General features: G+C 41.9%; 1 protein-coding gene across 4 annotated transcripts in view; it reads left to right on the plus strand.

Moving 5' to 3' along the window:
• nAChRalpha3 (nicotinic Acetylcholine Receptor alpha3) overlaps positions 1–14,026 on the plus strand; it is a 98,473-nt gene that overhangs the window by 67,811 nt on the left and 16,636 nt on the right. For all 4 annotated transcript variants that reach the window (XM_032439330.2, XM_070209055.1, XM_070209056.1 and 1 more), the window contains exons 5-6: positions 44–224; positions 7,248–7,363. In XM_032439330.2, the coding sequence (XP_032295221.1) occupies positions 44–224; positions 7,248–7,363 (297 nt within the window). The remainder of the gene's footprint in view (positions 1–43; positions 225–7,247; positions 7,364–14,026) is intronic.

Genomic DNA, 14,026 nt, shown 5'->3' on the forward strand with positions numbered 1-14,026 from the left:
ACAAGCATGCTTAATTCCAATATCAAATCCAAATCCCAAACAGTGCCGATGGCAACTTTGAGGTGACCCTGGCCACAAAGGCAACACTAAACTACACAGGACGCGTCGAGTGGCGACCGCCGGCCATTTACAAGAGCTCCTGTGAAATTGATGTCGAATACTTTCCCTTTGACGAGCAGACATGCGTCATGAAGTTCGGCAGCTGGACCTACGATGGATTCCAGGTAACCCTCACAACACAAAAGAAATAAAAACAAGTGCACCCTAGTTGGCAATATAATGAGATACTCTGTTTGCCGTAAGAAAATTTCAAGCTTCCCTTCATACATACATCCACAAAACTGCATCGTTCTTGCGCTTCTTCTTTCCACAACCACGCACTGCAAAAAATATGCATTCTTGAATAGCTTCGAACAGTCTGTAAAGACCAAAGCAGCTGGCAGCAAGAGGAGGTATCCAAAAATTATACTATGCGAATGTCTCTTATGTTGTCAGAGTGAGGTGTCGAAGATTTGAAATAATAATGATCTGTGCGGCCAATAGAATATTTGCACAAAAATGTATTCACTTTTAATAGCTACAGAGCACAATGAGTAAATGCTTGTAGAAATAAGCGAATAACTGATATTTTCCTGCCTTGCCCGCTTCAAGAATTTTATATCAATATGCCTTTAATTTTTCTTGGATAAAATTATTGGACCTCATTTATACCGATGAGGAATAGATTTGGCGGAAAGTGTGAAACAGAGCAGTAATCATTTTAAGCTGAGCTCAACATGCTCGAATATTTAAACACAAACATTCGTGTATGTGTTCAAATACATACAAAACAACATGCATTCATACGACTTTAATAGTTGTTACTTGTACTTTAAACGTAATAAGGCATAGTTATGCTTATAATACGTACCAGTTAGTTCAACGGCAGCCGCCAAAGCCATAACAACTGCCTCCTCCATATCCGCATGGAGGAGCCATTGTCAAAGCCACCGTCTTCTCCATTGTTCAAGCTGCCATCGTCTCCCATATTGAAGCCGATGCTTCCTGCTTTGCTCAAGTTGCCGTTTTTTCTAATAATAAAGCCGGCGCCTCCTCTAATATAAAATCACCGCCTCGTGCAATTGAAGGTAAGTCTATGGGACTTACTTGGATTCATGAGAGCAAACAAACATGCAAAATATATTTATAATTTACATATATAAATGCATACATATTATAAACACATATACACGTTTACACACATGCATATATACATGTATATTTACATACAAATTTTTATATTTCGAATTTTCTTTTATACATACAAAGATTACTACAAGCAAGCATACATTAATACGGACAAACATGCACGCACATGCATACAAACATACTTATACTTATACACTCATACACTCATATACACATATATCCATACATACGTACAAGTATGTGTCAATATATACCCACATACATACGTACACACATACATACATACATACATACATGCACACACACGCGCATACACACATACAGACATACATACTTACATGCAAAAACTCATACATGCATGCATACATGCACACTCGCGCTAACACACATACATATGTACACACAAACGTGCATACATACATACATTTACACATACATACTCACATACATACATACTCACATACATACATGCATACATACACATATTTACGTATAGCGGGTACTCCCTAGGTTTGCCCGTGGCATGTTTTATGCTCAAAACTTTATATACAACTTTACAGAATTGAAGTCCATGTTTTAAGATAAATTTTATAGAGATATTTGGAAATGAGTTAGCCCATCGTTGATCACCAATCAGTCGGTCCTATGTATAGATATCCATTAAAGTTGATTAAAATGTCTACTTGCGAACCCATGTTTATTTTGGGAAAATTCTTTGTCAGCCCCTGTGTTATATGAGCTATAAGGGGGAATGGAGATGGATGAATTATCGGAATGCAAATTGCAATTTGAATTCATAGAGAATGACTTTGGTTTTTCTGTGCAATTTGCACTTCTAGAAATTGGGCTCCTCTGAATGAGTTCTTCAAGCGGGATCGAGTCCTGTGGCTGGTTTAGTGGCCATAAACCCAAATTCGCTCATAATTCGTTCTTGTGGCATGGAAGTTCTCTCATTTTATGGCCCCACACAGAAACAGGCTACATAAAATTGTCTCTGGCGATTTGAAAGCATACACTCACACACTAACACACACGCACACACACAGAGATACACATTAATACAGACAACACACACAACAGGACGCAGGGGACACCAGGCACCCAAAGGACAATAAGGTGGCTTGACACCTGCCGGCAATGACAAAGACACAGCAGCGGCAGTTGAGGCCTCGTAAAGTCGTCCTCGTGCAGCATGTGGCAATCGAGGTGACTGCAGCAGCCGCAGCAGCAGCCGCAGCCTTTTGCGACCTGGGCATAGGGTGGATGGTATATGTGGCATTGGGCTTGGGGCACGTGGCATGGGGGCGACTTAATGCTGCCACCCGCCAGCGACTTGCCAGCTAATGAAGTGGCATTAGAGCGGCATTCACTGCTTGTTGCTACTTTGCAGCTTAGCGCAAATGAGCCGACAAATGGCCCCCAGCTCTCGACTGCGGCTGGCAACTCTTTAGCCAAAGCCTTGCCTCCCGGTTAACCACATGCGGTGGCACGGGCTTTAGCGCCCATAAAAAGTCGTGCTGCATGTGCAATGCCTGTCGTTGCCGCTGGCATAATGTTCTCCCGGCTTTAATCAAATCTTGTTTTAGCTTGAATGATGCCCGCCTATATGGAAAGGTATGTGTGTGTTAGTGTGCTGGCAACTCAGTTATGCAATTCCCTCAACTGAGAAGAAACAAATTGCAGCAAGTTGTTTCGTATTGCAGTGCACAGAAATGCGTGTAATTTGCATAGCTCACGCACAGGCACCGCGCCGTCAATCAAAGGCAGGCACAAACAGACAGACTCACACACACACACACACGCACAATAGCGCCCACATTTTGCAGCATACTTCGAGGCGCGCATGCCGATTTATATAACAAAAGAAAGAAGGTAAGGAAGCATAAAGGCAAATGCAATGCACAGCAAATTGAAAGCTGAGAAACGAAAAGAGAAGGAAAAGAGAAATAAAGCAGCTAGTAAAGTGAGAAGCAGGATCCAAGCCAGCATAGTGAGAAGCAAATCAAGATGCTTATGGAATAAATTCAAGAGCAAAAAAAATGAACAAGGGAAGTGGCAAAGCGATAAGCAAAGTGAGAAGCAAGTGCAAAAGCGAAACGGGAGCAAAAACAAAAAAAAAACAAAGGGCCAAATTCATAGCAATGCAGAAAGCACAGCGAGAAGCCTCGTGAGAAGCAGAGCGGGAAGCTTCGCGAGAATCAGAGCGAAAAGCGTAGAAAATTCAAGAATGAGAATCAAAGAAACGATCAAAAAAAAACCAAACCAAGATTAATTATGCCTCCAATTAGGCGCACTTTCTTATATGCTTCATCATTATAATCATACCCTGCCCAAAAATTTGTATTGCAATTTTTAAATGTTTATTATGAGAGCGTTACCAACTAATTTAAGTGGCATGCCATAAGGTATATATATCTATATATCAATTTTCGATGGCTAACCGAAACCATCTAAGCATATCCGACTTACTATCCGCCCGTTCGGTGTTGTATTGAAACGTCGATTTCAGAGACGTTGACTAAGTACCAATATAAGCAAATACAATGCTATATTTACCACACCAAAAGTTTTCGAATTTGAAATGGTTTATATGTGAGATTTGTTCTCGTATCGCATTGCTCCTCCCTCATAAGTGTTGTAAGCTAAAGCTCCGTTAAGATTGCATACTCTCACTCACTTTCCCTTTTTTATGCTCGCTCTCCCCTTCTCTCTCTCTCTCTCTCACTCTTTTTCAATTCTTTATTCTCTGCCTCTCGTTCTGTACATGTATATTGTCTTACACTAAATTCAGACGAATTTTAGTTCCCGTTTCACATTTCATATTTTTACTACCACCGTACTATGCGATTCTCATGAATTCTAATAGGTCTTACAGACTATAATGCTTTGATTATAAGTGTTAACCTGCCAGGTGCGCGTTGGCCAGCTTAAATGTTTATCTCTGCTAATACTCTCACTCTAATTTGCTCTCTTGCACTCTTCCCTCTCTCTCTCTCTCTCTCTCTCTGTCTCTCTTTTATTTGTGTGCTTAGATATCTCTGTCTATTTGATGCGCTTATTAGTTCAATTATTGTCAATGAATATACATTGAAAACACATGAAGTCTGCATACCTTGGCAGCTGGCTTTAATTTGCTAAAAAGCCAACATTCATTTGGCATTAAAAGGCAAGGCGCTAACAGAATTTGACATGCCACGACACGTCAGGCGCAAAAACGTGGCTATCTACAGCTTTTTATGTACGCTGAGTGTGTTTGTGTGTGTAAAGTTGTCATTGTTGTAATGTTGTTGTCGCTTTCAACGCCTCATTATTTGTGGACGGGGATCCTTTGTGGGCATCCTTTGTGGTGCGCATAAATCAACCGCAATAAGCGGCATCAACAGCGCCGTATCATAACATAGAATATTTATAAACTCTCCAGGAGCAGAAGCGAACACAAATGACAACAAAGGCAAGTGGTGGCCGGGGGCAAGAACAGGGGGCAAGGCACAGACTATGGGGCAACAGGAAGCAGAAACTGGACTGCTTAATGGCCGCTGGTCGGCTTCATTGTGAATTGAAAGCATTTACAATTGTCTGTCAACTGTGCCCCAGTGGCAAAGCTTTCTCTCTCTCTCTCTCTTTCTCGCTCTCTGTCTCGCTCTCTATTCTGTTCGCAGCTGGACTTTGCCTCACTCTCGCTCTCTTTTTACCTAGCCTCCATGTACATGTCTGGCCCCACGTCTTTCGGTGTCGGAAATATTTCAGTAAATCGTAACTTCCTTATAGTGAAATTTCCGCTACCACTTAAAATAACAATTTCCGTTTCGGCAGTTTCTGTTACAGTTACAGAGTTGCACATAGTTACTGCCACAGTTGCAGCAACTACTTATGGCTGCAACATTCGCAACAGTTGCACCTGGCAAGGCACATCCTGTCTGATTATGAGGCTGTTCTGGCTGCCCGCTCATGCTGAAAGGCAGCGTCGATTGCCTAATTTTATGTTTAGAAATGCAGAACATGCCCACTATGCATGGTGGGACCAACCGGCGGACTTTGACCTAAAATAAATAAAAACTATTAAGTTGAGATTTAAATAATTTTGTATATATTTTGAAAGCGACTGCTCTTGGATAACAGTCATCGATTAGAAAGCTATTTTTCACCTCTTTACGGCTCTGAATTGAAAAACGTGTTGCATATTAATTTCTACCAAATTATTTGTACATTTTATCCATGGTAAGCTGTCTCTTGTGCGTGTGAATGTGTGCGTGTGTGTGTGTGTGCTCATAGGCTCAATTTTCACACTTGATTTTGCACAAAACGGCATTATGGCGCCCCGCCCATCAGGTACGCCACTCAACTTGACTAAACTCTACTCAATTCAAACTCCCATCGCCACTCACCAAATCGAATTAACGTCACTTTTCAAATTTCACGCTTTTCTCACCACCGCACACCTCCGCAAAAAGAATGGGCCACGCAGCACTCTAACCGCCGACCGACCGACCGCTCGATCCCGCCTAGGCCCCTGACTAGACAACCCCAGCACACTGTCCCTCACCTTAGCGCTCTCCATCTCTTTATCTCTCTATGCAAGCTCATTGAGGCGTAAACGCCAGACAGACGCCCCATCAAATCCCATACGAAAATCGCATCAAACACCGAGCATGGAAAAAGAAATGCATGCAGTTGACGAAGCTCAAATACACTTACCAAATTCCCAGATCCAAAAAATCATTATGATAACAAATTATAGATATAATAAAACAGTTAAAAACGTTTTGCCTGGAACTCGGACCCGAATATGTCCACAATTATTATGTAAAGCTAAACAGATTTTAGTTCCTGCCTTAAACGCAAAATTCAAGAATTCTCAGGTATTTTTGAATTTGAATTTTAACAAACCTGTTATAGAAACTGGAGTTCAATTATTCTCTGCCAGAATCCTTAAAAATACGATATTGCATTTGCTTTTTGAGGCGACCTGCAAAGCTTATGTCTCAGCTGCAGTTGCCAAGGCCAGCAAAGGGAATTCGTAAAATACATGAACAGCTGCCTCAGGCATCAGCTTGTGCCAGCTGTGTGCCTGGCATGCCAATTGCAGCGATGTCCTGTGCACATCCTGCATCCTTGTGCTCTACTACTGTCCATGCTCTGTCAGCTGCACTCGTGCCGAACTAAGCAAAACTGAAACAGAAATTGAAGTGCAAACTTGGCTGAGTTTACTCCGAATTCTAGTCGAGCAATGCGCTCCTGTTAGCTTATTCTGTCAAGTGAGTTGCTGCTGTTTTAATACACTTACATGGGGTATTATCACATTGACAATACATGTGTAACAAAAAAAAAAAAAACCGTTTTCTAAATTTGCAAATGCCTTATTCGAATTTAATGTTAAGTGTTTTACTGCAGTCCATCTACGGTATTATTATTTCATTTATTTTATTCATTATTTATTAATTTACTAAAACATTTAAACCAAAGCAATTACTGAACGAAAGAACAGATACAAATGCCCGAAGTTGAACAAATTTTTGAAAAAAAAATAGTTTGCTTTTAAAACAAAATCTTTTTAGAGAGATAAAACCCGAAAGACATAACATAAATAGTTTTCTAACCATATACGGTACGTATGTAAATTTAAAAAGTATAAATAAAAACAAAAATAATTCAATTCAATTTGTGAAAATAACAAATATGACAGACCCAGTTGTGAAATGAATTGATTTGAAGGATGTGCAAAGCTGATTTGCAAACTGAACCTAAAGTCAGGGAGTTGATTCCAACTGCGAGTTCTGCCCTAGCTATAGAGTATTTAATGTGCGGTGCACTTAGAGCTCTTTTTCTAGCTGCTACTTTTGCGGCAGCTCTATCTCCACGACAATCCAATCTTCCTCTCCAGCTCAATTATGTGCGCTGTCAACGTGTGTAGTCCTGTAATTGTCTAATCACTCCCACTCGCTCTTTAGCTATGTCTCTCTCTCTCTCTCTCTGTGTCTCTCACACACACACACTCACATATCCCAACTGTGGTGTCTTACTCATGCTATGTACCTTTCTTTTTTTGGTTTGTATGGCAGGTGGATCTGCGTCACATCGATGAACTGAATGGCACCAATGTGGTTGAAGTGGGCGTGGATCTGTCCGAGTTCTACACGTCCGTTGAATGGGATATACTTGAAGTTCCTGCAGTGCGGTAAGTTTTCCATGCAACTACAATACAAATCTACAAACGCCAGCATGCAACAGCAACAACAGCAACAACAACAACAGGTTTGGCAGCTGCTTTGGCAACTTTTGGCCGCTGTCACAAAACACAAACACAAATCTTTCGAATGTCAGAACATTTTGCACAGGTCAAGGATACGAACAGGACAGTAGCAACAACAACAACAACAACAACAACAACAACAACAACATAGAATTGCGACGACGACAAGTTGCTGATGATGAGCCCCTACGATTCGCAATGGGCGTGGTCCACAGTTTACCGCCAATATTTACACTTGTACATGAGGAGGCGTCGTCTGTTTCTCTTTTCGGCCTCCCCGCCCTCTATAGTCAGCAGACTCCATCACAAATCGCAAGTCTTGCGAGTCTGCAAAAAGTTTTTAAATTAAAAAACTTTGGCGCCGGCTGCCAAAAGAGCAGCCTCTGGACTGCGTGTGTGCGGATGTGAATGTGTGTGTGTGTGTGTCGCACTCGAAAACAACTAGGCTAGGGCTGGGCAAGAGGCTGTTGTTGTTTAATTGCCACGCCCTCATTTACACATACCTGCCCGACTCAGCATGATGCTGCTCGCTCGTGTGCACACACATCAGCTAAATTGTGGGCGGCCCGAAGGCTGAGTGCTGTTGGCAGAGTGGGCGTGGCTCTAATGTGTTTAGCCCAAGACAAAGGGAAAAAATTTCAAAGAGTTTTCGCACATTTTGTTGCGCCTCGCAAAGTGCCAAAGAAGTTTTCAGCTTTGAACGGCAAATTAATAAGCAAGCTAGAGGCACACACACACTCACACACACACACATACACACATTTAGACTGGAACCCGAATGGGCATGGACCAGCAGAAATACTTGAATCTTGCAACTCATTTCGAATATTAATCATTTCGAATATTAATTTTATAAGCGATTAGCAAATATTCGATTCGTTTATTCTTATCAGAACTGTCGAGACCATTTGCTAAAACTAAACCCAACAGCGCCTTATATCATATATATATATATACTTACTATAATTTTACTATTATTAAGCCAGCCAGCTCGTAGTCAATGTTGTTTTTTCTAATACAAAAAAGGCCTTTCGCTGCTCCATCCATTGCTCCACGCTTGTAATTCTCAACATGTTAAAGCCTCGAAGCAGGGACGAAAGGTGTGCACACCTAGAATCGAAAGCAAAGTCTGCCGATGAGGAAGTCTCTTGAAATCGCGTTGCGATATTTTATACGTTACCTTTAAATTTATGAGTTGCTGTCTGCACAGGCAGGTTATAAAGAGTGGGCTGGATCAGACCAATATATAAATTAGCTGCCAAAGAAATGAGCTGTCAAAAATTAGTTCCTGTATAAACGAATATTGAGCAAACTTCGCATTCACGAGCTTAAACATATTCCCTATATATATTGAAGCACACACTATATCATAAGCACCATAGAAAGAATCGGATTGTTTTTATTTTTTTTCTTTTGCCAAACTTCGTAATTACGAGTTCAGCTACTTTGCTAACATGTCTGCGAAACCATATCAAATCACATAGATAGGTAGAATTGTTAGTCAATCAGTCAGTCAGCCAGCAGCTAAGGGCTTTCACAATCGCTCCATTGAAGCCCAATTTTGGGCCAATCAACTATTGTGCATTCAATTCAACGAACGAGGCACTCAATTATAAACTATCGCTATAAATTTTTGAAGGGTTTCCCCATACGCGGGCACATGTCCTTTTGTTATGGCTGCAATTTACGGATTAGCTGACTGAGCACCGAGCATGCACGAGGATTTCACCGATTCAGTAAAGTCCTGCCCTGCAGGCATTAAGCTTGGATTTGTTGTTGTTGTTGTTGTTGTTGTTGCTATTTTTGTTGTTGTGCTCAGTTATGGCCATGGTCCAAACAAAATTTGATTACATTCGCAATGCTTTCACAATATTGTTGTTACCTTATCCAGTTGAACACCCTTGAACACCCTTGATTTAGTCCTCTTCCGACGTGTTCTTTTTTTTTATTGCCGCAACTTTTTTTTTAAGATTTGCCTTCGCATTGGGCCCCGGGCAACGCAACTGGCAACTGGAATGAAATTTAAGAGCGAAACAAAAGTTTTTTGCTAAAAATGCTCATAAAAAAAAGGGTAGTGCAGACGAGACATCTGTAAGAGGGCGCGACTAAAAGATATCCTGTACGCAGCGACGAGTTTCAGTATCAAATATTCCCATTTCGACTTACATTTCACGCCACGTTAAGTGTTCTGCGGATAAAAATTCCTCTTAAAATGTGTTACTCAAATACCTTCATGTAGAATTTTGGGTCTTACCTATATCGATTATCGATGTCTAAGCATGTTATCGATAATCCGAATGTATACGTACAGATGTTGAAGCTACATGAGAGCCTACATACAATTTGAAAATTGACTTAATCGATTTTAGTCACCGATCAAAATATTCTTAATCTGTGTGATGAGCCTAGAACCTGCATTAAAAATGACTTATCGATTTCGGGGCTTAGTATCGATAATCGATAAATTTTACCTGCCCATATTTCAAACCTTATGCATATGATAAAAACATTTGGCGTCTTATTCGTCGATTATTATCGATTTCGGAGCTAGTGATCAATAAACTCCGATTTTAATCTGATCGAAATACGCACAAACAGACAAATGCACAAGGTAAGATTAAGTTGATTGTTGATACTTTTCGTGATCAGCGATGCAAGAGACTACCCTCATTTGACAGTTTTCAATGAGTACAGGGTATTAAAACCTGGCGACAAAACGTGCAATGAGCTGAGCGTTGCTGTGGTTCTTGTTGTTGTTGTTGTTGTTGTTGTTGTTGTTGTTTTTCTTGCTTGGTAGTGTTGCTACATTCGTTGTCGTTGGCACGCGTGCCAGCCACAAACATGTCGCGACGCACGTCGCCGTTTCGGGTGTCCGTGAAAATGTTGTTTATGGCCCAGCAGCACAAAGGACACACACACACACACACACACACAGTCAAAAACAAATAAACTCAAGCAAAAACTGCTCACCTGCTGCGCGGCGTGCAAAATGCACTCGCTGTGGCACATTATGTGCGCTTGTGGCAAGCAGCATTATGTGGCACACCCAAACACACACATACACACACACACACACACACACGCACAAACACCTTGAACTTTACAAAAGTTGCGTGCAATTTAAATGTTAAATAAATCAGCGTAGCGCAACTTTGACCGCAGCTACTCCAAGAACCGAACGCTTTAGTTGCATGTAGCAAGCCAACCCCTGCCCCAGCCCCAGCGGCCCCGCCACTCTGCCTTCCCGTAAGCCCCTAATTTGGGGTCGCTTTTGACAACGGGCAACACTATGCGTCAATACGTCCAGGTGTCTGGCAGCTCTATCTAACATAATTCTCTCCCTCGCTCGTTCTCACGCTGTGTGCGCCATTTCACTTTCGGTCTGTCTGTCTGTCTGTCAATCAGCGCCTGATTGCAGTGCTCGGCGCCTAACTGAAGTGGGCGTGCCCATGCAGGCTGTACGTACGTGCCGCTACAGCCACGCCTCAGCGCTCAGCGCTCAGCGCTGCGTGCCACACGTGGGCGCCTCAGTTAATTTAACTGTCGATGTTGATGCGCATTAAAGTGAATCCTGGCGTGGAGTCCGCTGCCGCGACTACTGCTGCTGCTGCTGAAACTGCCACTGCCACTGCGACGGCAACTGCTTCATGGCAAAATTACGCTACGTGCTGTGAATTGTGTTGCAGCATTTTAGGCGCAGCCTCCAAAGCAGCCACCCACCAACAGCTGCAGACAATAAAGGCACCAGCCAGCCTTTGCGTTTGCCTTGGCCCCGCTTTAGGTGCCACTAGACCTTCTCCGCCCGCATAGAGGGAAAAGCCGCAGTCCGCCTCTGGTTTGTGTCACGCACTTGTGGCATAATTTACTATAGACTGCGGTACACACACACACACACACACACACCCACTCGTACACACGCACACACGTGGCAGCTGCTGTCAACTTTTTAATTCCTGTCAATGACTTGAGCCCCGCTGTGCTTTGGCTCTATTTTGGCATTTTTGCTATTACGTGAAGCAAAAGCTGGTGTAATATATATTTGGAGGCTGTATTTTTTAGCCATGTCATGGGTTCAGTCATTATGAACAGTTGAGCATCCAATTGTCTAGCAAATACACGTTCAAGGAGTCAAACGTCTGTATTATTTCTGGGCATCCACAACATTCACCCACAATGTGAATATTATATTCTTTACATTCTCAAGTTGTAGGATATAAGTAACTTTTGAATCCCATCGATATTAGGCACTTATGCAAAGCATTTGAAATTCGCGTTTTCCTTACTGATTAAAGAAATTCCCTCCAGTTGGTGGAAAATGCGTGAGAGCATCAGCGGAAGCCAACTAGCACATGCAAGAATGTGTAAATATATATAATGTATATCCTTTAGCTTAGTATACTCGCTAATATTTCTTGGCATGTACAAAAAGCGGCAAGACTCAAAGCATTTATAAGTCGACAGAATAAAGTTCTGAGTATTAAATGCGATACTCCAGAAGCTCGAGCATTTCTACTCGACTAGTTCGCCGTAAATCTAAGTCCTTGGTGTTTTAAAGGTATTAGTGAATAATTATACTTCTTTTATTATGATTAGCGACTTATAAATATACTCTTAGTATAAGTAATAGTTGAGAGGGAGTTGAAACCAGATGCTACCTTTTCTGTAATAACCTTTACTTGCTTTGCTGCCCCATTTGAATAGCTCAACACTTATTGAGCTGTTCTTGCTGTCATGACCTTATCCATGTCCTTACCTATTTATGGTATATATATCTTCCAAGCAGCATATTGCCAGTTGCTACCCCTGCGGCTGTTTTGTCTAATTGCCACGCTGCGTCCTGCGTTGCGTTACGTCGCACAAAATCAGGATGCCAGGCACATTCACAGGGCTGCCCCTTTGGCAACCAACCAGCCCTTTGCTCGTCAAACTTATCGACAGACACTCTTACTTTAACTTTCGCTTTTACTTTTGTTTGATGGCTTGATTACAGGTCGCCAGGCAAAGGCAAAGAAGCAAAGGCAGAGGCAAAGCCAAAGGCGCAGGCTGCCATCCATCGATGCGCCTGATCGATTAAAACCATAATTAGCAAACTTTCGAGTGAGCCAAATAACACAGCTCCTTACACTGCCTCCTTCTGCTGTGCTTATTTTGGCTAATAGGTTTCTGGCGGGCCCTTTTAATGGCTCCAATTTCCATTCAGCTGCGAGTCTTTGTCTTAAGTTCAGTTATTAAAATTCTATTACTTACATCAAATGCTCCAGCTCCAGCTTCTGCTCCTCCTGCTACTGCACTCCTGCTCTGCTCCAAGTACTGATTTCTGTGTTCTGCCGAATTCCGCACCAAATTGAAACAAAATGACAACAACAAAAGCAACAAACAGCACTGGAGAGAAGAAGCAATTCGACAGAAATAACAAAAAAAAAAACAACAAAAAGGAAGAGAACCTCAAAGCGAAAAGAACTTGGCACAAAGTTGTAGAAATCAATCAAGCGTTGGACCCATAGCCATACCCTTACGCTACAGCACCCACTCACTAACCCACTAACACAACCCCCCGCCCCTTACTCCCTTCCACATCCTGCTGGGTTACAAGGTGGCAATGGCCGCCTAAGGGTCGCCGCGGATTCGCTTTGAAGCGCGCCGCCTGCATCCTTCGGCGTTCTGCGGCCATTTTATGTGGCATTTGTCTTTTTGCTTTGCCTTCTTTTATTCTGCTTTTTCACTTCTTTTTTTATGTTGCCAATCATTTAGTATTTATGCGCATGTGTGTGTGTGTGTGTGTGTGTGTGTGTGTTTGCTGCCAATCAGCGTTTTAGCCATTTCGGTCAGTTGAAATCAAAATCTCTGCCCTACCTCCCCTTACGGTGGGGCATTTTAGCTCAACTACTTTAGGTTCGTGCCGCGGCACTTTTCAATTCATTGTCAAGACGTTCTCGTCAACCAATTCGCTTACATTTCGCCAGCTGTTACAAAGTTTTTGTCAAAAAAATTGTAAAGATTAACAACCAAATACAGAATTTATATTTATTTATGTTCCATTTAAACAGACGATACACAATCTCGTTTTGGTTCACGTTTCGAAAGTTTGTTATTCTTAGTCTTAGTTATGTTTGGCTTAAGGTTCGAACCCGCCATTTAGGTTCGGTGCATGAACCCATTGCTAACTAGCCTTGAGCCAAGGTCTTGGTTCAACCTTTGGGTTTTTCCTACTTATATTCTCAAAATTTTAATGACTCAATCCAAATTTAACTGACCGATCTACTGCAGATATTGCCAGCCTTATATATTCACAAATTGGTGTTTTTTTTTTTTGAAAATTTGGAAGTTAAAATCGAAGTTGTTTATGCATTGGGGCTAATGTGTAACTGTGTTCTTTATATGATATTCTAACAAATAAAATTCGATGATATTGTGAATTTCGCTGCATGTGATTTGTCTCTCATTTTCGGGACCATTTCCCAGCCGCTGTGGGGCATTTTCATTTTGATTTGGTTTTTTGGTTTTTGGTTTGTTTTCTGTACGCATACGCCGCGTCGTACGAGGCATTGATGAATTGTTGCCACTGCCGCCTGCCTACTGCCTGCTCCA

This window comes from Drosophila virilis, chromosome X (assembly GCF_030788295.1).
Source record: "Drosophila virilis strain 15010-1051.87 chromosome X, Dvir_AGI_RSII-ME, whole genome shotgun sequence".
NCBI lineage: Eukaryota > Metazoa > Arthropoda > Insecta > Diptera > Drosophilidae > Drosophila > Drosophila virilis.